General features: G+C 47.4%; 1 protein-coding gene across 5 annotated transcripts in view; it reads left to right on the top strand.

Moving 5' to 3' along the window:
• Window positions 1-25165, top strand: part of ACAD10 (acyl-CoA dehydrogenase family member 10) — a 35960-nt gene extending 10795 nt beyond the window's left edge. For 2 of the 5 annotated variants that reach the window (XM_072953171.1, XM_006204838.4), the window contains exons 5-21: window positions 1134-1292; window positions 2003-2162; window positions 3371-3512; window positions 4849-4917; window positions 6382-6563; window positions 8487-8637; window positions 9756-9901; window positions 10635-10808; window positions 14396-14796; window positions 17913-18053; window positions 18521-18658; window positions 18779-18869; window positions 19739-19897; window positions 20736-20908; window positions 22583-22726; window positions 23703-23780; window positions 24382-25165. In XM_072953171.1, coding sequence (XP_072809272.1) covers window positions 1134-1292; window positions 2003-2162; window positions 3371-3512; window positions 4849-4917; window positions 6382-6563; window positions 8487-8637; window positions 9756-9901; window positions 10635-10808; window positions 14396-14796; window positions 17913-18053; window positions 18521-18658; window positions 18779-18869; window positions 19739-19897; window positions 20736-20908; window positions 22583-22726; window positions 23703-23780; window positions 24382-24522 — 2649 coding nt within the window. In that variant the 3' untranslated portion in view covers window positions 24523-25165. The other 3 variants (XR_012066325.1, XM_072953172.1, XM_072953173.1) reach the window with 3 other exon arrangements.
• Window positions 25166-25974: the final 809 nt, after the last annotated feature.

The following is a 25974-nucleotide window of genomic DNA, read 5'->3' as shown; positions in this document are numbered from 1 at the left end:
CTGCCCCTTCATCTGCTGATTAGCATCTGAAATACCTGGCTTCTCTGCTGCCCACCTTTGAGGTTTTCTTTAGAAGGTGCTTCTTTGTCTTCCTTTAGCTCATTCAGGTCCTTAGGGGACCAGGAAGAGAGAGGTAGAGAGGTCCAGTTTATTCAGGACATTCATGTACCTGTAAGGGCAGTTCTCCAGCCTTGAATGATGGGAATTTCGGGGTCCTCAGGTTGGGCCTTGGTCTTGGAGAGCGAGGGTCATTTCAGGAGTGAGTGAGGGATTTCGTTCTGTTCTTAGGGTGGACCAGAGGGTATTGGATCAGAGGGCCTCTGTGGCTGTTTTAGGCCCACTTTGCTAGAGATCAAGGCCTTGGGGACAGTGTAAGAGGACTTCTGGGGGTTGTTGGATCAGAGGTAGCCTGACACCAAGATGGCTTTTTCAGGGCTCTCTTTGAGCCGTCAGCAGCCCCCCAGTTCCACATCAGATGCACATTGAAGCAAGGCTGTCAGGATACAGGAGGCTCCCTGCATGAAAGGAACCTTGTCTTTGCCACCTCTTTGGTGTCAGCCCTCCTGTGGGAATTATCTGTCTAGGTTGAGTGTGGCTGTTTGTTTTTTAACTTCTGAGATACAGACTTTAAAGTCATGTCTTTTTTGTAACAGTTAACAGTGTATTTTTTCTGAAAAAAAAAATATAAAATAATTTCCCTGAAGCAGAAACATACAGCTTTCCTTCTGCTCCGTATAAGCCACATGACCTTACATGAGCAAAGTGCTTTGTCATTCTGGAACACGTTCAAGTTTCATTAGGTTTCACAGCAACTATTCAGGTAGGTAAGACGGTCATTAGTGTTGCCATTCGATCGATGAGGAATTGAAGCCCATCATGGCTTAGTTAATAAGGTCACTGTGTCTGAACCAGGACTTTGGTTTTCTGAGTCTTCCCTCAGGTTGCAGCCCAATACTTCCAAATCACCCCACTTAAAAAAAAACACCATTTTATAGCATATCACTCTTGAGTTACTTGTTATGACAAATCTCAACTGTCCTCCTCCTGCTCTTCTTTTCAAAAAAATATACCACTGCCCATGCGGGAGCACCACTTTTAGGGGCCCCCATCTCTCCTTCCTGTCCCTCGCTCAGGTCGTGGAATCCTGCCTGGAAGGTGTCTGCAAGCCGGACCCCAGGATATACAAGCTGTGCTTGGAGCGGCTTGGCCTGCAGCCTTCTGAGTCCATCTTTCTTGACGACCTTGGACAGAATCTAAAAGCAGCTGCCAGCCTTGGTATTCACACCATTAAGGTATGGTCACTATTCTTTGAAACCCTACTGTGCGCCAGGCACTAGTGTAAGCATTTCTATGAAGTCCTCTTACACTCATAGTTGGAATTGCCTTTAGTGGTTTTTGCCCATGCTGCCCTGGTCTTTTTGTTTTTTATTAATTATGAAATCTAGGTGACTAGCTGCTTGTATCTTTAATAGGGAGTAAGACAAACAGTACTAGGAAGGCAGTTTGAGAAAAGAGTTACACAGGAGGTAATTGTAGACATTGGGCTGACAGACTGGCCTGGTGACGCTGTTCTAGGTGGGGAGCCAGTAGCTACCAGCCACATGGGCCACCCCAGGTCATGGCTTTGAAGCAGGAGAAGCCGCATTAGAGGTGGCTTCCATCTAGCTTAATAAGTCTGGGTTTTCATTATGAAGCTGACAGGCCCGCAGGGACAGAGTGGATGCTACTATGTAATATTCCCTCCTGGCGTGAGGGAGTATGATGGACTTTTAACCAGCGCTCTTCCTAGCAGGTAAGAAAGTTTAATGTGGTTAGGAATTAAATGGGAGGAAGGAACTCGTTCTGCAGCTTCCTCAGCAGCTGATTCTCCTAGCTCCACAGTCCTTTGTCAGAGAACTGACTTTTTGAATATTTGTCTAAAATATGACCCTCTTAGAGAACAGGCAAGAGGAGAGGTCAGGGTTGACTGGTGGTCCATGTTCAGTGTTCTCTTTGAAACCAGGTTAATGACCCAGAGACTGCAGTAAAGGAACTGGAAACTCTTCTGGGTTTTATGCTGAGAAAGGTTGTTCCAAACACTCGCCCTGTGAGAAGGACAATGGAAATTCCAAAAGACTCCCTGGAGAAGTACCTCAGAGACTTACTGGGGACCCAAACCACAGGTATTTAAGTGTCTGAAGTTTGGTAAAGGCTGGGCTTTCAGTCGGGCTCTCACTTTCGGTCCCTCTGAGACAAAGATGCCACGGGGTGAAGAAAACAGCCACTGGGCCCAGCGGATCTGAGAGCTTCTCTCAGTTCTGCATGGGAAAAAGCATTAACCTCCTTTTTTATGGGTCCTGGAAAGTGTACTTGGCCCTTCTTCCACCTGAGAGTGCAGTATGGTGGCTGTCACCTGCAAAGGGCTGTCACGGAGGAGTGGCACTTGGAGACTGCAGCGTGTGTCTGGGGCATTGGAGTGGTTCCAATTTTTTGAGATGATAGCTTGTTTTGTGAAGGTAACTTCAGCGCTGCACGAATTCAAAGTGTTAAGTTGTCTCCATCTCTTCAGAATTCCTTCTCTCATTCTCCACATTCCACCTTCAGAATAACAGGTGCTTCACGAGCTTTTGACGAAATTTCTATCTGGTGACAAAAGGTTGGCCTCATCTATTTGATCCCTGAAAAAGGCTTTTTATGTGCAGCTTCATGTGAGAATGTTTTCCAGTGATCAGACTGTGCTTAGAGCCTCTTCAGATCTGAGGGGCCCTTTGTGACCACACCACTAACTCAGGCAAACTCCCTTGTCCTGCTCTTCTGACCAACTGAAATGAATCTGTGTGTAGAGTTCAGTCTAGTTGTGAAGCCGAGGGTTATCTAGGCTGTTTCTGCAAGGAAGCCGCAAGGGTTCAGCCTGCTGGGGTGGGAAGTCGCATCTCCTGAGCTGCAGGCCTCTGCTTAGCTCTTTCCAGCTGTCACACCAGCATTGGGCGTGGTGTGGCCGAGTATGGGCTGAGGGACGCACAAGGGCATTTTTCATCCTCGGATTGAAGCATTCTATTTAGCCAGATGGGTTGCCATGACTGCGCTTGAGGTTGATAAACAGAACTAAAAAGCTTTTCTTCATGGAGCAGGAGTTGGCAAGAAGGACAAAATTGGACACCGGCACAAAGTGAAAATTGTGGTGTGAATCCAGTGAACTTTGCCACACTATAGTGTGACAGGGTATACCTGAGAGCCAGTCACATCTGGTACACAGGGAGGAGGTGCTTTCCTTATAGTGCATCCCAGATCAGGAGGCTCTGCATCCCAAATGCAGCACTCATTCGAAGAATGTCTGTTCAGATCTGTCCTCCAGAGCTGGTTTGAGTCTTCCTCGTTTTCAAACTTGCAGGCCCATTGGAACTCCTCCAGTTTGATCACGGGCAGTCAAATCCAACCTACTATGTCAAGCTGGCTAACCACCAACTGGTTCTGAGGAAGAAACCCCCGGGGACGCTCCTTCCATCTGCCCATGCAATTGAGAGGGAGTTCAGGTAAATTCTTAGAGCCCAGGGCCTGCTGGCCCCACCTAACCTCTGCAGCTCAGCCCCTGAGCTAAGTCAGCCCTCCATTAAAGTGCCGTGAGACATTTAAAACTACAAGTATGACTCTCCAAAATTATTTCAAATAAGATCATGCCCCCTAATCTTATTCAGGAATTTGTTTTCTCTCTTCTCTACCTGAAGAGATGTTCTGATAGTAATACCTAGACCTTTTTTGGGGAAACAGCTGTCCCTTAGTGTAGGTCCACGTGGTTTGGATGAGACTGACCTAACTGTGATTCCAGGGATGGGTACAAGACCCAGTTTGACCAATCTGAACAATGCATCCTCTCAATCACAGTGATGCGTTCAGGAACAAACCTAAAACCCATATTGGGTCAAGTAGTCCATCTCAAGGGGTATGTTGGCAAGTTCACTGGGGTTATCAAGGAAAGATATGCTGAGAGATGGAGAGAGAGAGAGAGAATGAATAGGTCCTGGTGACATTATTTGGGCCCCTGAAAACATGACCATGGTAAACATTTTGATGTGTTCCTTTCCAATATTTTTGTTTCAACGCGTACGCCTTTTAAAAAAGTACATAGTTAATATATCACTCTGTATAGTTGGTTAAGTAGTATATAGTTTACTATGTATCGTTTCATTAAAATTTTATCATGCACATTTTCATTTTATGATCGGCATCGTTTTATTGGCTGTAGTAATAGCATAATCATTAAGACAGGGCTGTGGAATCCTACTGTCCTTGGGTGTGAAGCCAGACTCCATCACTCACATACTAGTTGTGTGTCACTGGGCAATGGGAATCCTAATAGTAACATAACACAAAACTGTGAGAATGCTTTGAATTCATGATACATTCAAAGCATTTATTAGAGTGCGTAACACACACTAAACACTCAGAAAATGTTAACTCTTACTATTATTGTTACTGTTGCAACAAGTAATTATATGAAGATTTGCTTAATAATTTCAAAATCACTGTATCTTTTGGGTGCTTCCAGTTTTTTATTATAAGTAACACTGGTGAGCAAATTAATACATAAAGATTTTTCCCTATTTAGAATTTTTTTTAGAGTTCCATTTTAATTTCTGCATGTACTAATTTTAAATCAGAAAAATAATTTAAAAATTTTAAAAAAATTTTTAATTTTGGGGGGTAATTAGGTTTTATATGTTTATTTATTTGTTTGTTTGTTTGTTTATATGGAGGTAGTGGGGATTGAACTCTACCACTGAGCTATACCCTCCTCATCAAGAAAAATAATTTTGAGAACATCTCATCACTTCAGCCAGCAATGTTGTTCATTTTCCTTTGTTCTGGCAGGGTAATGAAAGCCCTTGCGAATGCTGGAGTCCCTGTGCCCAAAGTTCTTGACCTCTGTGAAGATTCAAGGTAATGTATAGGTTTATTTTTTTTCCATTGCATATTTAAGCTACAGAAGAGGAAAGCCCATATACTAACTCCAGCTCTGGTTTGCTAGAGTAAAGACAAATAAAATTTGGGTAGAAGAGAAAAGAGATTTTATATCAATCTCCCTTAGAAGTTCACAGGTCTTTATCCTGAAAGATAAATGACTGCTTTTATGAGAATTGGCAAAAAAAATCTTTTTTTAACATTAAAAAAAAATCCATGTAGTTTCATGTTGCTTATTTTTGTTAATTTTTTTATTATGGATTTTCTGAACTGTTTTTGAATTGCTTTGTAATATGCTTTTTGTGTCCGTGTCTTTTTTCCTAATGCTTTAATTACAAAATATTTGAAACACAGAGAAACTGAAAGAAGAAAACATAGTATAGTGAGCACTCACACTTCATCTAGATGAAAACATTGTTAACATTTTGTCACATTTGGCTTCTATATATATGTATGTGTATATATGTGTATGTGTGTATTATATATATTAAATAATTTTATAGAAATAGTAATAGTCATATAATAGGATAATTTTATAAAGTAATATCTATTTTATAATGTAATTAACTAAATTTCATTAAATAATTATATAATAATTTTATACATAAATATTTTTTACATATGTGTATAAATTATTTTTGAACCTTTTGAAGTGTCAGGCAGCATACATCTAAGAATAAAGACATTTTCTTTCATAACCACAGCAGCATTATTACCCTTAAGATAATTATTAATAATTTAATAATATATTATCAATCCCATCTTCAAGTCAAGATAAATAATTATAATGGTAAAATTTTTAAAATAACTTTTTAGAGAAGTAAACTGATTTCTAATGACTGAAAGGTGGATTAATTAAATTTTGTGGTGTAACCTTAATACTTCACGGTGGTCTATATGCCATTCATACTATTGGATGCTGATGTAAATAAATAACATCAATAAGAAGAAGGGATATTTATCATTGGAGCCAAATACTCCCTATATATTTGCTCCCTTAATTCTCACAAGTGCGCTTTGAAGCTTTACAGATTAAGAAAAACAAAGCTCAGAGAGGCTTAGGAAGTCTCTCAGGATCACACTGCCAGGAAGGGGCAGAGGTAGGTTATAACCTGGTTCTGTATGACTCCAAACACCCCTCTCAACATGCTGCTGCTTTCCTATATTATCACACTTAATCCCATGCCAGTTTCTACAAGTGGACGGAAGAGAAGAGAGGCATGCTGGCAAGGAAGTGCAGACTGGGCTGTGTGTGTGGATTGGTTTGGGGAAGGAGTGCTGCTAAGCCCCTGTGCTTATGTACAAAGGAAAAAGGGAGTTTGCAGTACTTTGGGCCTGAACTCCTACCCAGCACTCAAAGCATACACACAGGACAGAAAGTGCCGTGACTAACAGCCTGCTACGTCACCAGCCACTGAAGCACCCTGTCGGTGTCCCTCCCAGGGTCATCGGCACCCCCTTCTATCTGATGGAGTACTGCCCAGGCGTCATCTACAAAGACCCCTCTCTGCCTGGCTTGGAGCCCAGCCAGAGGCGGGCCATCTACACTGCCATGAACAGAGTCTTGTGCAACATTCATAGTGTGGACGTCAAGGCCGCGGGCCTGGAGGACTATGGGAAACACGGTGAGCATGAGCCCGCTTACCTGTCGCGCTGCTGTTTCCTCTGGTGCCTGTGCTTCGGGATTTGCATCACGTCAGAGGTCGACACGCCAACAGTTTGCTAAACGGGAGGTGGGCTTGTTAGTTTCCTTCTTGGAAATCCAGTTTCATTAAAATGAAGGTGTCGCTTACGGAGACATCTTGTCCTGAGATAAATCCATTCATGGACTGAGGAATCTTCCTGCAACTTTTATCTCATCATATCACTTGACACTTTCTTTTTTCTGATACCAGCCAAAGGTATTATAACATGTACTTTCTTCTCTGTTTTTCACTCTTTCCTCTAAATATTCTTTTCGGTAGGGACAGATATTTACGATGCAGTTCATGCCAACGTATTTATTTGTAGAGTTTGTTTCTGCTTTTTTTTTCAGTCTGAGAGTTCCAGTTGCTCCTTGTCTTTACAAGCATTTGTTATTCTCAAGTTTTTTTTTCCATTTAAATCAGGTGTATTGAAGTGTAGCATTTTATGGATTTTGACAAACACACAGTTTTATAACTACCATCACAATTGTCTCCATGCTTTTGCTAACTTACCTTGAATCTTCACAGAGGTCAAGAACTTGGGGCACAGGGACTCCAGCATTCACAAGGGCTTTCATTATCCTGCCAGAACAAAGAGAAATGAACAACACTGCTGATGAGATTACAAAATGGGCAGAGGGGAGGGCGTAGCTCGCTGGTAGAGCGCATGCCTAGCATGCATCAAGGTCCTGGGTTCACTCCCCAGTACCTCCTTGTAAGTCAATAAATCAATAAATCCTAATCACACCCCCCTCAATACCAAAAACTGGAAGTTCTAAATTAGGTGTGATTTGTCTTGAGTTAAATTCCTGTGGATTTTGACCTCCACCTCTGACAGCCCTGCTGGATTCTCCGAAGGGCAGCAGTCTGGATGCCCCAAGCGCAGGGGACTCCACGGGAGGAGCCCAGTCCCTCTGTCCTTGTCTTCAAGTCTCTGGGGACCAGTTTTCTCTCAGAGGAGGAATGAGGGTTTGGCTTACAGCCAGGGACCTGACGTGTTGTTTATTGTTATTAATTATATAATAGTGACAGTTAACAACTGTCAACTGAAAGCAAGTAACAGTGACAATAATAATGGTAACCATTCATTGAGCAGCCTTCAGTGTTTGGCATGTTATATAGATCTCATCTGCCCTTCACAACAGTCCGCCGGAATTTGGGTGTCAGTACACTCCTTATACAGGTGAAGCAGTGGAGGCTCAGAGAGGCTAAATCAGTTGAAAAGCTTGACTATGAGCCAGGTGAGTCCAGAGCTCCCGCCAGTTTACGATCCCAGATGTAACTTCCAAGCTCCTCAGCTGTGGTAACTCTTAAGTTTCTCAGCAAACATCTGAACAATAGCACATACTCATGTAGTACTTATGCCAGGAACAGTTGCAGGGGCTTTACATATTTTATCCTCCCAACAACTCTATGAGGACCATCTCATCAATGAGGAAACTAAGGCCCAGAGAGGTTAAGTAACCTGCCTGAGATTGCACAGTTAGAGAATGGCAGAGCTGGGAACCAAACCCCGGCAGTCCCAGTCCAGCCCCAGAGTCCATGCTCTTAGCCAACCACTGTTGTTCAGCCAAAAAGGGATTTAGTAAAGGCTGTTAGGAAGTTCACAGGATCTGTGAGAATGCCAGGGATCAGGCTTGGAGGCCCTGTGGCTGGAAACAATGCCCAGGTCACAGGGATCCAGCCAAAACAAGTCAGCAGGGGCTTCCACATTGAGGGGGCAGGAGTACCATGTGGGAAGTTCCCCAGTCATGGGAAGGTGATGCCAAGAGCATTTCAAAGGGTTTCACTGCACTGGTTGATTTTCCAAACCTCCGGAGGGTGTTGAACCGGCACATCACTTTCTAATCCTCTTTCCCTCAGGGGACTATATTCCACGCCAGGTGCAAACATGGATCAAACAGTATCGAGCCTCGGAGACCAGCGCCATCCCAGCCATGGAGAGGCTCATCGAGTGGCTGCCGCTCCACCTCCCCAGGCAGCAGAGGACCACGGTGGTGCATGGGGACTTCAGGTCGACACGGCGTGGGGAGGGCTGATGTTTAGATGTGGAAAGTGATGGGAAGGGCATTGGAAGGGGAAGTTGGCAGCTGGTCTTTGCCCAATTTACAGATGAGAATTATCCACGATACAGACTCTCCCTCTTGAAGGCAGGGTTTCGCAGCTTTGGCACTATTGACATTTGGGGCCGAATCATTCTCGGTGATGGGGGGCTGGCCTATGCAGCAGCGGAGTCAGTACCACCCCCAGGTCCGAAGGTGCAAGCACAGGCTCCAGCTGTAACTACTGCGTGACACACGACTCCTACTGCGTGGCCAAAACAGCGAGAGCGGTGATTTCACTCTTGAGTCTGCAGTCTGGGGACAGCATGGCTTGTTTGAACCATTGGAGTGGCTCTCAGGCTGGGGGCTAGACTCACCTGAAGGCTCGCTCACACGCCTGCACAGGGGCGGAGAAGAAGTGAACAGCCGGGCTCCCCGAGCCTCTCTCTCTGTCTCTGTGGTTTCTTTCCCACATGGTGTCTCCAGTAGCTTCTGAGTAGCTGGGCTTCTTCCTGGTGGCTCAGGGCTGCAAAGGGGTGTGCTCCGAGAGAGAGAGGGGTGGGTGGGAGCTGGTCACCTCTTCTGTCCTCGTCTTGGGAGTCACTCAGCACCATTTCCACCTGTGTTAAATAATTGTTAGACATGAGATACTGCAAAGGGTGAAGGACTAGACTCTTCCTTTTGTGGCAGGAGTGTCAAAGTATTGCAGACCTGTTTTAAAACCCCCTCAGGGAAGGAGAAATGACCCAAATCCAGAGAGGGTGGCTACGTGGAGAGGGCTGCCTGACCAAAGCTGTGGCCCTCAGGAGAGAAACACAGCCATCCCTGGGCTGTCTGCTAAGAGGGAGGTGGGGGAATTCATAAGCAGGCGCTCGTCCACTCTCCTGCTGGTGTCCCCATTGGCTGAGCCCAACTGAGTCAGAAGGCCAGGGAGCTGGTGGACGCAGCCCACGCAGGCTACCGGGGCACACGGGGCCAGAGGGTTGGGGAGTGTGTCTGCAGGGACAACGCAAGACGCCGAGCACAGAGTACACCCTAGCGATCGATAAGTTTCTTAGCACCGTCTCCATTCCTTCCTTGGCTCCTTCAGACTGGACAACCTGCTGTTCCATCCGGAAAAGAACGAGGTGCTTGCAGTCCTGGACTGGGAACTTTCTACCTTAGGCGACCCCCTTGCGGATGTGGCCTACAGCTGCCTGGCTCACTACCTGCCCTCCGGGTTTCCCATTCAGCCAGGTAGGAGCTGCTGCTGGGGGCGCTAGGGGTGGCGCCAGCTCCACTCTCAAAGCCTGGGGGCCAACTCGGCTGAAGTAGTTTGTGACTGGGCTGCTTCTTGAAAAATGAGATTCAGTATTTCTTCTACAGCTTGATTTTTAATGACAGCATAGGATTGAATTGTTACAGAATTAACTTAATCAAGACATTTGGTTTGATTCCTGTATGGATCTTTGCTTCCTTTTTTATATTACCTTCCCTCTCCTCCCACAAAAAAGGCAATGAATATCCTTGTAGCAATATCTTTGCCTGGATATAAGGTCTACTCCTAGGGTAAATTCCTAGGAACAGAATTACGTTACATGCTTCTAAACCATCAGAACGTTGCAAATGAAGGAAATCTGTAAATGTTTTTATTTGTTGTAGTTATCTTTTTAATAATCTGGCGAGGTCTTTGAATACCATTTTTATCAAATGACAGATAGAAGATAATGCTGAACTGTGGTCCTGTTGGAGGTGAAGGCCCCGCCTTCCTTCCTTTACTGCCAGTTTAGTCTGAAACATTTAAGAGCCAATTTGTGAACAATAGCTTCAAGCTTGGATTCCAGCCAGCCTGAAATAATGAGCTAGAACCCTTTGAACTAGTTGTGAAGCCAACTTCCAAGGGCCAGAGTAATTTTCAGAATTCAAATACTTGGCGGCCACAGGGAAGTGTGGAGTCACTGCCCAGTCCTGACTCTGTCTGTCGCCTCAGGTTTGAGTGACTGTAATTTGACGGATCTGGGAATCCCGACCGTAGAGGAGTATTTCAGGATGTACTGTCTTCACATGGGGATCCCTCCCACCGAGAACTGGAACTTCTACTTGGCTTTCTCCTTCTTCCGCATAGCCGCAATCCTGCAGGGGGTCTACAAACGCTCCCTCACAGGTAAGGGGGCGCCTGGGAGAGCTGGCCTAGGGGTCTGAGTCACAGCCAAGGGGCTTCTCTGCCCAGAAACCCTTCTGTGGCCAGATTACAAGAGTCAGGTAATTCAATCATTTGTCACTAAGTGTATGACGTCATATATATATTTTAGAAAATACTTAAACTTGTTTTAAAATTATTAAAATAAGGTACACAAATATTTTAAAGTTAAAAACAGACATGATAAGAATTCAGTCATATAGAAGAATATAAAATTATTTTACTTCTTAGCGCCATTCCTTAAAGACAAAAACTATTATTAAGAACTTCTTGGGCTCCCCAATTTTTCTGCATATCTGTCACCTCTCTCTGTCTCCAAGTTTTATAAAAATATGATCATCATATGTGTATGTTTTAGTACCCTGATTTAAAAATTTTATATGCATAAGAATTCCTATGAAACATTTGTATGTGTATATATATAAATGCTTACATATGTATTTGACAACTATATAAGGCAAATTCCTTGCTTTTTTTCACTTAACAATATTTCACTGAGAACTTTCTATGTGCATATGTACAGATCTACATCATTCTTTTTGATTTCTGTAGTGCATCCCCTTGTGTATAGTGTTCCATTGTGGATATACTGTAACGTAGTTAACCACTTCCCTATTGATGTAACTTTGGATTGTTAGCAGATTCTTGCAGTCACAAAGAGTGGTTGATGAATATCCTTTCTCACACATACGTGAACATATCTGAAGGCTAAATTCCCAGAATTGGGATTGCTGGGTTAAATGTATGTGCCTTTAAAATTTTTGTAGATGTTGCCAAATTGCCCAGGAAGAGGATTACTGAAGGAGAAAAGTGATTATGGTATTTTCTTTGATGGTGCTTTTTATGTACCTGGGAAAATACTTTATTGAACCAGGATATTCTAGATTGTATCTTTCAAGTTTGAACTTTTGGGAAGAAAGCTAAGTATGGCCACTTAGAACTGATGGTTGGATAAACACGTACGTCACCGATGGAGTGTTCACGTGTACATACATGCAAGGTTGGCATAATGTTATTAGATTTAATTCTAAGTTTTATAGGGTAGCAAAGGAAATAATCTATGTCCTAAATTATTTAAGAAGATAGGACAGATTAAAGTTTATTTCCTGTGTAGAAGGAAGACAAGTAGAAAGCAGGCAGATAGAATCTACCAAAAAGACCTAGAAATAATGACTAAACCAGCAGCATTAAATGCCCCTAATTATTTGCATCATAATCTGTAAATCCCATTCTCATCAAAAGGAACCAGGACTCCTTGGAGAAGTGGCTGATTTCAGGTCTAGGGCAGAATATCTACAAGATGAACCTGGAACACATTGCCATACAGAAGGGAAGGGGGTTGTTGAAGACTACGAGGGTCATAACTAAAGGTCTCAGGAGCCAACTCGAAGAGACTCCCACTTGCTCATGACAGGAAACTTAGAGCACCAATAAAATAAGGATGATAACTGCCATGGATGGGGACACATCACGTATGCTTAAATCCAGGAGTAAAGAGTGATCTTAAAACAAAGAGGTAAAGTCTCATTGGTGACTTCAGAGGCTGCCAGGGAGGCAACCCCTTATCCTGAAAACTGGTAAATAAAGGGAGAAGAGCCCAGCATTTATCCTGCCTTTCCTATACAAATTATATGTCAGGCTAACCAAACAGTTGACGCGGGAAAGCTTCTCTCTAAAGAAGCATCCGGGGACACAATGATAGAATTGGTGTGTCACCAATTTGCCACCCCTAAAACTTTAATGGATCAGGAAAACAAGCATTAATGGTGATAACATCACCAAGAGACAGACAGCCGGACGTTACATACCTCCTGACGCTCCCCCCGAGAGTCCAGCCTGGATTTGATGGGGCCTCTGGAGCCAACCACCAACTTACAGGAGACAGAAGGTTCAGAGGAACACGATAAACAGCACCACTGAGGCACAGTCACGCACAAAAACCCCGATTCTGGGAAACAGTTCAGTTTCTTCAACAAAGGAAAAAGAGGAAAAGAAGATGAAAAAGGAACCTATCAATTGGAAGGGACTTAAAAGTTACAACAGCCAAAAACAGCGTTTGGACCTTATTTTGATCCTTGTTTGAAAAAAGAAAGTATCTGAAAAAAAACTTTTTTAAGAGACAGCAAATGAAATTTGAATTCTGAATGGAGAGTTGATGATATTAAGGAGTCATAGTTACTTGTTTTTTAAGTGTGATAATGGTATTATTGCCTGTGTTTTTGTCTTTGTTTTCAGACATAAATGAAATATTTAGGGATGAAATGAGGTGGTCTGGGGGATTTACTTCAGAGAAATCCAGGGCAGTGGGGGTGGGGATGGCAGAGAATGAAACAAGGCTGGCTCTTCACTGATGACTGCTGGAGTTGAGTGATAGGAACCTGCAGCTTCATTGTCTCCTCTCTAGTTGTATCTTTGAAATTTTCCAACATGAAAAATTAAAAGAAAGAGCCCAGCAGTGGGTTTGCTAGTACAATGGGACGTCTTAGCTTCCTGGCCAGGAATAGTATAATACCTTTAACACCAAAGCTGCATGCAAATGGTTCTTTTGAGAACTAGCACTTGACCATGGCAGGAGCCAGAAGTAAAACAGGCCTCCGCAAAGATCCATTTATCGATACATAGCGGCGGAGGAAAACAGTCTCCTTAGAAGATGGAAATGGTAAAAAGCATCCAGAAAGGCCGGCTGTGAAGAAGCCCACCACAAAGAGGCAATATTCACAGGACAAGGAGACCCAGGGATGGATCCCAGATACACTGAGTGAAAGAAGCCACACTGAAACGACTATGATGTATGTACTTATGTGACACTGGGGAAAAGACAAACCACAGGGACAGAGATCACTGCTGCCCCTCGGGGGCATGGGGAAAGGGTACAAAGGAACACCACGGAAATTTGGGGCGGATCAGAATACTCATCCTGTATCTATCTGCCTGACCAAACTCCCAGAATTGTGCACTTTATAAAGAAAGTGTATATATACTACACCTTAATTAAATTTTTTTTTCAAAAATCCTCTAAAAAAGAATCTTGGTGCTTGTATTAAATTAAAAAAAAAACAGCACGACTGGAGTGAGTTCTGCAGTGCTGATGACGGTGTTGATCTAGACATAATGGTGCCCAGAAAGTAGCCGTTAATTCAATCCCTTGTTATTATCAATTTCATGGCAGGGCTTCCTATAGTCCACTGGCAACAGCGGATTTGTGATTTGGGGAATTCCTGATTTAATTTAGTTTCTTGAGGAAAAGAAGCGATAAAGAGCAGGGAGCAGGCCGTCTGAGTTCAACTTCTGGCTCCTAGCCCACTAGTGTAAGCTTGGGCACATCTCCTCCCTAAGACCCAGATCCTTATCTGTAAAGTGGGGATTAAAACAGATTCAGGAATTCAGTGAGTTGTATTAATACATGTCAAGCACTTAGCACGGAGCCTGGTGCGTGGCAGGTTCTCAGCAGGCGGTGCTGGCTGCTGCCATGACAACAGTAGTGTTGTGTGTTAGAGTTACTGTTAAGGGCTGTTTGGGGGTACTCACCACTTTTCATTGCTTCTGCTTAGGGCAGGCAAGCTCGGCGACCGCAGAACAGAGTGGAAAGCTGACTGAATTTATGTCTAATCTCGCATGGGATTTCGCAGTCAAAGAAGGGTTCCGGGTTTTCAAAGAGATGCCGGCCACCAAACCGTTAACGAGGTCCCATCACACATGGGCCAGGCCACAGTCCCTGCTGAGGCCCCCAGGCACGAGGAGTTATGTCACCTTGACAGACTCTTCCCCAGCTCATGCCACCAGGGGGGCGCTGGTCATCTCTCCGGAAGGCCTTTCCCCACCAGTCAGGGAGCTGTATCAGCGGCTGAAGCACTTTATGGAGAGACACGTGTACCCCGCTGAGCCAGAGCTGCGGAGTCACCAGGCCTCGGCCGAGAGGTGGACCCCTTCCCCGCTGGTTGAAGATCTCAAGGTAAAGCGGCCTTTCGAGTGGTGGGGAGACCTGGTTAGCACAAGCCAACCTCAGCCCGTCCACCAGCCACATCCGTTCCCTCCCCGGGCAGTGAAGAGTTGGGAGGGCTGAGTTGAAGTGTCTCTGCTCCTGGCATCGTCAGGAAGAGCCAGCTGCAGATAACTCAGCTTCCCTTCATCATTCTCTCCTTGTGACCGTGTCTGTGCCCAATAGCTCAGCCCAGGCCGAGGAGTGGGGTTTATAACACTGGGGCAGTGGGCTCATTTTATGCATATTGAATTGGAAACAGTAGGATATAAAATACATCATTTTAATACAGTCTCTCTTTAATGGATCCATAATGTCAAAGCTGAAGGGCCTTGTCAACTGTAAACTTGTTTATTCTGCTGACACACAGTGACACCACTTAAGGTGATGACAGAAATACTGCTCTTCTCTGTCAGGATTATTCTGGGCTTGTGTTAGTTTTAAGCTATTTGACATCTTCAGGGGCACATACTCTGCCTATGATGCAACCATCAGCTACTTCAAAAAAAATAGCATTATCTCTTTTTCCCTAGTTACACACCTACTGCAAAATCACCAAAGTTCAAAAATGAAAAGAGTTCATGGCACAGAAAGAGTTCTGTAAACTCTGCCCTCTGAGATAATCACTGTCAACAACTTGGTTTATTAGGCTCCCAGCTCCTTTTTTCTATTACACAATATAATATTATTATTTCTATTGCTACATTTGAAACTCCCACTTGCTTATGTAATACCATGATTTATCACCTTCCCACATCAGTGCCTGGAGATGGACCCCTGAGGGGACCAAAGTATGGGGCACCGTGTTTGTCTATCCTCCCCTCAGCTGAAGGTCACTGTGGGTGACTCAGTCTAGGCCACTCTGGTTCACTTAAGCAGCAAAGGACTTTAGCTAGCTCCTGACATGGTCAGGGAGGCTGAAGAGCCAGCTTCAGGACAGCAGAAGCCGAGGGAAGGCCGGCTGAGGGAGAGCATCAGCCAGGAGGTCTCCATGGGATGCTTCCTCAGGACGCCAAGTCTGAGGTGGGGGTGTCCCCCAGAATAAGATGGGGTTTGGGTCCTGTGCAAGCAAAGTGCATCAAATGCTCCTACATACCTCTCTGTATATTTACTGTTTCTAAAGTACAAATTCTTTGAAGGAAAAATATTGGTCCAAAAATGAGACCATTTCCAGTTTTCATACATACTGCCAAATTTTCATCAGAAAGGTGCTTACCAATCTCTGCTCCCATCGTGAACGCAGGGGATGCCCTATCCCCCACCTGCTGGCCTGCACACTTAATCCTCACCCATCTGATGTACCAATCGAGTGCACAGAAGCATCAGAAAAGCAGACAGTCATGCCACGAACACCTCCAGACTCTAAAACGAATGCCTAGGAAAAAGCTAGATTAGGGAACATTCTGCTTCCAGTCACACCTGAATGGGAATCATAATGACAGCTACGATTTGGGGTAGGGTGCTGAAACTGTGGCTCATGGCTTTTCTCCGAAGTGTTATCACCACCCATAAATGAGAAGTATTTGGTGCTTACACTGCATCTCACAAATCCTGTGAGGTTAGCATTCTTAACCTTGATTTAAAGATAAGGAATTGAATATTTCTGGGGACACAGCTAGAAACAGTAGCACCTGGACTCAAATCCAGATCTCCTGGGCTCAAATTCTGTGGGTTTTCCTCCCTCGCACAAGGAGATGACTATATCCATCTCCTCACTCTTCCTCTCTGAACACCCTTGCTTCTTGTCTCTTCCCTTCCTGTTTTCTTTGTTAATATTAATTTGTCCTTCTCCTTGGTCATTGCACTGTGAGCTACTTAGCTTAACACAACAAGAAGACGAGTATGTGCGCTATTTCTAGAAATACGTGTCATAGAGACCAGGCCTTCTGCATATACTGTAGAAAGCAGCCAGTAGGTGCCCTACGAGTGAGAAGAAGCGATGATGATTGTACCCATAATCACCAGGACCTAGTGCAGCCTGCCAGCTTCTGTGTTGGACACTTTATATTCTATGTATCACCTCTTTTAATCTTCCCAGCCACCCAGTGAGGTTGGCTGCCTAGTGTCTCTTTCCCTTTCTTTGGGTAGCAGCACCCCACTTTTATCTGGGGGCCTCCCCTCCCAGTTTGAATACAGTCCGGCAGAGCTGTCAGTCAAGGTGCAGCCCAGCCCCCTGGCCATGAAGTGGGCATGTGAGCCAAGCTAGGCCAGCTGGGCTGTCCCTTCCTGGAACTGAGAGAGTAAACAGTGTTTCAGGACGGAAAGCAGCTGGCAGTCACCGCATAGCACGACTGCGGAGGAGCCTGTCCCATCGCCATCCTCTGAGCTGCCCGGGTTCCTGTCCATTTCCAAACCTCATTCTCTAATCTGAACTCCTGATAACCTTCCCATGAGGTTCCTTTTCCTGTTAGTCACAGTCCATTTGTACTGCTACACTCAGCAGTCCTGCCTGGTAGGACGGGTGGTCACTCCCATTTCACAGAAGAGGAAACTGCCTCGTGGGGATTGAGTATCTTGCCAAAGGTCTCCCAGCAAGTGTGGTGGGGCTGGGTCTGAACCAAGCCGACTGACTCAGGGCCTGGGCTCCTGACCTCCGGGCTAGACTTCCTACTTTCCTAGCCAGTAGCTACAATCAGAAATCCAGGGTTATTCTCCCAGGAATGAAGCTGTGCCTCATAAAGGAAGCTGATTCAGGGGCTTTCCTTTCTTATCTCATCGAAGCAGCTGCGGCTGCCACCAGATGTCCTGGGCCGGCTCCCATCAGGTGCACTAAGGGACCCTTCACTCTCAGGTGCTCATGGAGTGAGTTCTAAGCTGTGTTGTTACAACAGTAGCGAAGCTAACAGTGATGAACCACAGGGTACCACAGGGTATGTGGGGTGTCTGGGACATGGGCACCAGGGAAGTGACCTGATTGCTGCTGTCACTGTTAGGACTTGGCCATCCTGAGGTCCCCTTCTGTTCTCCTCTCACAGATCTGCAGGGTTTATGTCCAGACTGATGGTTCGGACTACCTCATTATTTCCCAAGGGCCAAGATAAAATGAAATCACCCACTGTGGATCCCTGACTTCTTTTTCCCTGTGACAGGAGAAAGCCAGGGCTGAAGGACTTTGGAACCTTTTCCTACCCGTGGAGGCCGATCCCGAGAAAAAATACGGAGCAGGACTGACCAACGTGGAGTACGCCCATTTGTGTGAACTCATGGGCACGTCTCTGTACGCTCCCGAGGTACTTTCTTCCTCAGCTCGGGAGGGTATCCTCGTCCTCCATACCCTCCACAGCTACCCTCCCAGGTTGACCCGGTTCCCTCCAACTTGCACTGGCTTCAGGAACACTGATGCAGACTCAGACTTCTTCTCATGAGGGAGGACACCACGGGCAGGTGGCTGGAGCCAGAGCAAGAGAAGCAGCTCGGGGTGGGTGTCTTCCCGGGAAGGCGGGAGCTGTGTGAGCACAGCCCGGCCGGCTGCTGTGGGGCGGCAGCCCAGCTCCGGTCTGCTTTCTCTCCCCCAGGGGGCTCTGAGCTACTGCATTCAAACTGTCGTGGGTCTGTGCCTTTCCCTGGGGAGAGGAAGGACGCTCGTGTGGGTTCAGAGGGCCTGTGACTTGGAAGGAGCCCCAGTCCATACTTCTGAGGGGTCTGAAGTTTTGAATATGGACGTGGGAGTCATCCTTATGTTTTCTCTTCTTTTCAGATCTTTAACTGTTCTGCTCCAGACACAGGGAACATGGAGCTGCTGGTGCGATACGGCACCGAGGAGCAGAAGGCCCGCTGGCTGATCCCGTTGCTGGAGGGAAAGGCCCGCTCCTGTTTTGCTATGACTGAGCCCCAGGTACCTGGCTTGGGCCGCCACCCACAGGCGCTCCTCATCAGACCAGACGCTCGCCGACCCCATCTAGTCTCTGCTGCACTGGACTCTCGCCAGCTCTAATCAGAATGTATTGTCACTCAGGTTGCCTCCTCAGATGCCACCAACATTGAGTCTTCCATCCGAGAGGAGGATGGTTTCTATGTCATAAACGGTCACAAGTGGTGGATCACAGGTATTTGGCCTGAAATTCATTTTTCACTTACACACATGGCTCTGTAGTGATAAGCTTGTCTTCTCTCCCCTGCTGTTGTCTCAGAAGCTCTGGAAGAGAGTAGCTTCATTAGCAGGTGATGCAAAGGAGATTCTATCTGTGCTCCCAGAAAAGGCGGCAGACCCTGGGAGAACCAGAGGTTCTGCATGAGTCATCAGGTGACCACATGGGTGGCAGTTCCAGGAGTCTCATTGACTCCCCGCTCTCTTCTTCCTGCCATGGGCATTTCCCTAAGGGAAGGCAGAAAGTCACTTCCTCGGGGGCGTCCTCCCTCTGTGAGACCAGGTGTGCTGCAGCCGAGGGCTAGTGCTCATCCTGGCGTGACTGCTGCAGGGCCCTCCTCACCTACTGAGTCCCCACCCTTCTCTGGAATGTATCTGTTACTATCCCCATTTTACAGAAAAGGAGACGAGGTTGGAGAAGTGACTTGAGTCATTTTCTAAGGTTCTCGCTCCCCACTCGCAAGTAGGGAACCCAGAGTTCAGGGTTGGCCTAATTCTGACGCCTGTGCCCGAAGCCATTGTGTTCCCACTGCCTGTGGTAAAGTAGCAGTTTCTAGTCTCTTGTCTCTAAATTATATTTTCAACTCGATGATGTGCTTTAAAGAAAAAAAAATTGCTTGTTTGATGTTGGATTCCTTTCTCACTGGGACGAAACCCAGTTGCTCTTATCGCTGGTCAGGAGCCTGCAAGTGCTCTCCTGATCACATGATGTCTTCAGGAGCTCTGTCTGCTTGCCGGCTTCAGCTCTCCTGGGCTAGGACTGCGTCTGTAAGTTCTGATGGCCCTGGTGTCAGATGATGGGGGTCTGTCTCTCTCCCTTCCTGGCAGGCATCCTGGATCCTCGCTGCCAACTCTGTGTGTTTATGGGAAAAACAGACCCACATGCCCCACGCCATCAGCAGCAGTCTGTGCTCTTGGTTCCCATGGATACCCCGGGGATAAAAATCATCCGGCCTCTGACCGTGTATGGGCTGGAGGACGCACCAGGTTAGCCCCCCGGGAGCAGCTCACCTCTCTGTGGGTCTGGGTCAGGGCGTGGGCAGAAGGCTTTGGGCAGCCCTTGCTCCAGCTCAGGAAGTAACACCTCGAGGGGGATGATGACGTTTGGAGGGCCAGGTGCTCCTACATTTCAGCTGCATACATGAGTATCATCCATGCAGGCAAATTGCAGACACACTTTTATCCTTTTTTTTTTTTTCTCTTCTAAACTTAGAAGATAAACAGGATTCTGTGAGGTAAGGAGGCCGCACAGGACAGAGGCAGGAGGCAGGAAGTGCTCCCCCGACCTTCTCTTTTATTTTATTTATTTATTTATCTTAGGGGAGAGGTAACTAGGTTTACTTATTTATTTTTAGAGGAGAATTGAACCCAGGACCTTGTGTAAGCTAAGCATGCGCTCTACCACTGAGCTATACCCTCCCCTCCAGACCTTCTCTTTTAGACCCCAGTGTGGACAACTGACCTCCAGGCCTGGAGGTCCTCTCACAGGAGCTCCTGCTGCTGCTGCTGTTCTCATTTGGCCTCAGTGTTTCCATAGCGTCACATTGTTAAGAGTCACACACTGCTAAGGAGTTTCAGCTTAAGGTAGAGCCATGTTCTACAAAACAAACGGCAAACTATCCATTTGATATTGTAGACCAGTGATTCACTTTCCACCTTTAATAGGTTCCTTCCTGCCCTCCCTCTCCCTTCAGCCACGTCCCAGTTAGAAGCTAGAAAAGGGGCAGGAATGTTGCGGCAGATGACCTGTCCGAGGCAAGGGATAAACACGTCCAAGGAAAATGGGTAGGCAGATGACTCAGGGGAATTGTTTGGGTCTTTTCAGGTGGCCATGGTGAAGTCCTGTTCGAGCAGGTGCGTGTGCCCAAGGAGAACATGGTCCTGGGCCCCGGCCGGGGCTTTGAGATCGCCCAGGGCCGACTGGGCCCGGGCAGGATCCACCACTGCATGCGGCTGATTGGGTACTCGGAGCAGGCGCTGGCGCTCATGAAGGCCCGAGTGAGTGCTTCCCCTGGAGCCCTGCTCCCATCCAGAACCACCCATCTGTTTTCCTGTCAGACTTCAAATCCTGACGTTTTCTGAGGGCAGACTTAGCAGGTGATGCAAGATGACGTTCCTTACAAGAAGCTGTGTCCCTGTCTCTGCTTTGCATCTGCTACTGCGCTGAAGTCTGAAATGTAGAGACTCGGCCTCACTCTGCTGAGGTGACCAGAAGGAGAAGTAGGCTCTGTGGCAGCCAGCTGAGGGCAAGGTTCCGAGGCCCACAGGGTCACGGGCTGCCAAGGGCCACTGCTGCTACCAGGTCATCTTTAAAAATCAGATACCAGGAGTACCAGCCCGCAGCCCTGTACCACCCTCCTTCCCCTACACAATTCTGCTCCGCTATGACCCCTCAGAGGCTGGAAGCCCACACAAAAGAACGCTCTTGCTGGGAACAGTAGTTCAAATCAGTGGTATCGATTTCACGAAGATGAAGCAAACCATTGAGACCAAACGAATCCTTCACAAGACACTCTACAAAGAACAGAGGTGGTCCAGTATGTTTGGATTACCAAGCAACCAACCACCAACCAGTTTTTTCCTTTGAAAAATCCTAAGTGCTCAGGTGCAAGTATTCCAGCCCCAAACTGAAGAGCAGTGCGACCGTGCATGTCACAAGTCTTAGAAGGTGCATAGCACTGATGTGGCCATTCCCCTCATAGAACGTGGTCACAAGGGAGTAATTAGATTTTACTATAGGAGGTTTACCACAGCAGTGATTATAATATATTGGGAACAACCTATAAGGCTAACAGAGACTGGTCAGAGAATCCTGGTTTGGGCATGCAATGACATTCCAAAATGATGCTATAGAAATCCGTTTCTTAATACAGAGATGTTCTTAAATGGGGGGAAAGGGAGTCTACAAAGCATTATATAGAGTATGGCTCCATTTTTTGTAAAAACTGCGCATGTATGTTTTCAGCATACAGAAAGTCTAGAAGGGCATTCACCAGATAGTAAGAGGAAGGGACTAGATGATGGGGTGCCAAGGGTTTGTCTTTTCTTCTTTCTTTGGTCTGAAAAATGTAAACTTTTTCTGACATGAGACGTTTTATTTGTGTAATGACTGTTTTCGGTTAAAAAGGGGAAAAAAGGGAAAAAAGAATTCCTTATAACCTTCTCTGATTGCTTGTGGCATTGAAAAGACTCTAGGATCCCCCTTGCCGTAACAGTTGCCCACAAGGGGGCTCTGGCACCGGACTGTGCTCCCCAGGCGTCCCAGGGCATGAAGGAGGCCCCGTGGAGGACACCCTCCCGGACTTGAATGAGGCATGCCTAGGTGCTGCCTAATTCCCAGAGTCACTCTGAGCCACAGGAGCCATGTAAGAACTGTTCCTGCCTGGCAACCAGGCTGACCCGGAAGGGGACAGAATGGCTGGAGTAAAGGGGTCTCTGGAAGTAATTTGTGCAGCCACCAGGTTGACTAGCTCCGCGGTGCCCACGGAGAGCGCTGTCTGCATCTGGCTGTCCTCCCTGGAGGTTTCCTGGGGCTGGAGAGCTGGCAAAGTGGTGGATGAGCTGCGCAGTGCCGCTTCTGCCCCCTCCTCTCCTGCCCTCCCCCTGTGCTCCCACCCACCTCCCCTGCAGGGCACAGCCCGTGCCTCCCTCCCGAGTCTCCTGTGTCCGCAGGTGAAGTCCCGCGTGGCCTTCGGGAAGCCCCTGGTAGAGCAGGGCACGCTCCTGGCAGACATTGCCCAGTCCCGCGTGGAGATTGAGCAGGCCCGGCTGCTGGTGCTGAAAGCTGCCCACCTCATGGACGTGGCGGGAAGTAAGGTAGGAGGTCGGGGAGCCTGAGAGATGACAGGTCCTGAGGTTGCGGTGAGGGACGCCATCCCTGGAATCTCTAGACGCGGACTCTTCCCTCCCCCATTCAGGGACCACAGAGAAAGCACTTGGCTCCTTGACATAAATAACTGCTTCAACTCGCCTTAGAACTACTTGGGCAGCTTTTCAAAACAGAAAAGGTGTAATAAAAGAGGACTGAACTTTCTGTTTTACTGCCTCAGTGAATATCTGGGTCCAAGACAGCGGGCCTGACAAGGCCACACGACCCCAGCGTCAGCTACAGCCACACCTGGACTTCCAGGCATCAGGCAAACTAAGAGTAAGCAAGGGAATTAGCCAAAAGAGAGGCTTTACTTTCGAGTGTGACATTATTCCTTTCTGAGTACCCCTAATGGCCAGACATGATGCCACGCTGACCCCTGCCTCCTCCAGCTCTCCCTGGGGCCTCCACCCCTTAGCAGAGAGGCCTTAGTAATGGGGGTGACCCAGGCTCAAGTTCCTGGCTCTCTGGCACTCTAGTGCCAGGCATGAGGGCTCTCAGGGACTGCGCTTGGATGCCTGCACCCAGGGCAGATCCTTGCCCCTCAGTTCCCCAGAGTCCTGGCTGGCCTTGGTCCACTGTCTGGTTGGAAACAGAGCTGGCTGTGACCCTGAATGAAGCACAAGCCACTTCCCACTCTGCCTTCTGTGTGCAGGAGATGCTCCCCGTCACCTGGGAAGACCAGACAACCACTCATACCCTACAACATCCTGAGTCACCCTCCTAGCCACACCACTGCCCCCTCCATGCCCCTCAGTATTGTACACGCACCAGGCAGGGCTGCCTCATGGAGCTTGTGGCCCAGCGGGACCTCAGGTTTCTCTTCTGAGCTATGACTTCCACTCCTCCCTATGAAACTGATTGTTCTTCCAGGCATTCTGCCGTCTGCTCTGCCCTTCTAACCACATCTCCTCTTCCTTGCAGGCCGCAGCTTTGGATATTGCCATGATTAAAATGGTGGCCCCATCCATGGCCTACCGAGTGATTGATCGTGCCATTCAGGTGAGCACAGATGGTGGACCACTGTTTGTCTGAATATTTACTACAGATGCAAAACTCCCTCTCTTTCAGCTGCCAACCTCCTGTAACATAACAGCCGCCCTTTGTTGCACACTCACCACCCACATGACTTTCCTTTTCCTCCTCAGAACAACCCTATGAGGGATCCTATTCCTGCCTCATTTTGAACACATGGAAACAGAGGCACAGAAAAGTGAAGTGACCTGTCCAAGGTCACTCAGCTTGCAAGGAGCTGAGCTCAGATTCTTGGGAACCCAGGACCTTAGAACACCAGGCCCAGCCTCCTAACCACACAGGGATAATCCTTCCCGAATCTCAACATCTGTCCCTGACATAGGGATTTCCTGATGGCAGACGTCACCTAGCATAGCAGACCTGGGGAGTGTGGCATCCTTGGGACAATAAGCGCAGCCCCACCTGAAAGTCTTCCAAAACACGGCTGCCACGCAGGTGTCAAAGGAGATCCCCAGGAAGGTGGGTGTCGTGAGCTGTTCTGAGATATTAGGAGCAAGCACTTGTTCCTGGGGCTCTTGCGGACGAGGGCTCACTCAGGGCTTCCTTCCCTCCCATCTGTGTCTGCCAGGCCTTCGGAGCAGCAGGGCTGAGCAGTGACTACCCACTGGCTCAGTTTTCGGCCTGGGCCCGAGCGCTGCGCTTTGCCGACGGCCCTGATGAGGTGCACCGGGCGGCAGTGGCCAAGATGGAGTTGAAGCACCGCGTTTAGACCTGCAGACTACAGGAGCCTGAATGTCCCTGCTGGGCCTGGGTTTCCCAAAACTTTAAAGATGCACTTTGAAAGGCCTGGTATGTGTGATTCTTGCACCCTGCCCGGAAGCTCTGTTCTGGAACCATCACTGTGAACTCAACCTTGTTGGGTCCCCGTGGAAAAAGCATTTCAGCGAGAAGCCTGTTTTAGGCAAGTAGGAGTGGGATTAGCCAAGAGCTGAGTGGGCTTTGGTATAGAGCCTGGAAGATTTAGCCCAGGCCCCATTCTCTCTGGCTCTGGTGCATGAAGACTGTGGGAATCTAGACAAATGCTACGAACCCTGCTGGGGCGGTGTGCCTGTATTTGCTCCCAATATGGGGGCCTCCTGCTCTGTGCCTTCCCATCCCCCGAACCCCCAGCTGATGGCTGCAGCCTACAGACCCAGGGTGGGAGTGCTCCGGGGAAGAAAGAATGAAACCATAATCATGAAGCCACTGCCGTCTGATTTTCTTCCTTTGAATGTCCAAAACACAGAACACTGAGATGTTATTTTGGAAAGGGGCTTTGGAAACACAAAAGAACAAGAAAATGCACCTCACAGGCTTTGTGAATGTTCTATGTCATACACAAGGAATGGAGAATAAAGGCTCACGCTTCTGCCGGTCTGTCTCAGTACATCAGTTGCCTCCTCGTACGTGAGTTTACCTGGGATTCTGCCCAGTGCATGGCCCACCCGTGTGTGTGATGGGCACAGACGCCATGATCCCTGTAGGTCCTGAACTGGCCGCCTTGCTGCTGCTCATATAAAAGTCAGCAAAAGACCACGGCTTTATGGTGTGAGGGTCACGCCTCCATCTGCTCTATGATTAGAATGTTTGGGGGCAGGGGAGGTGGTGGGCAGTGTGCCATTATAATTCAGAGAGCAGCATCCTCTCGGAGAAAGGAGAAACGCTCACTAACTCGAGGTCTGAGCTCTTCAAGACGTGGGTGCCCCATGAGCCCAGGCAGCAGGCAGAGATAAGCCACCTGCTGTTAGGACCTAGTCTGCTAATCTCATCATTTGTGATGATGTGGCCAACAGCTGCCCACTTCAGGTCAGACCAGATGGGCAGGGACTGTTCTCCCCTCGTCTGCTGCACTGCAGACTTGACCCCCTCAAGGGAACTGCTTTACCAGAGAGGGTGCCTGGCTGCTGCGGCCAGGGCCATGGCCCTTCAGCGTGCTGGGGAGTCCTGTGGGGTTTGTGAAAGGGCTCCCCAGATATTCTTGCCTCAGTGATCTGGGGAGGCACACCACCCTCCACTGCCTGTTGCTCAAGAAAGGTAAAGTTAAATTGCTATCACAACACCAGCCACATTGGTAAACAATCTTTTGCAAACTCTGGCAGAGTTCTAGCAGCCTGAGTTCCTGCTTCAAGCCTTAGGAAGGAGTTTGTTTTGAAAAAGGAAATGCTTTGGCTGGTAGCCCAAT

Source organism: Vicugna pacos, chromosome 32 (genome assembly GCF_048564905.1).
Source record: "Vicugna pacos chromosome 32, VicPac4, whole genome shotgun sequence".
NCBI lineage: Eukaryota > Metazoa > Chordata > Mammalia > Artiodactyla > Camelidae > Vicugna > Vicugna pacos.
Note: the sequence above shows the minus strand (reverse complement) of the source record. Positions and strands in the feature narration are given on the sequence as shown.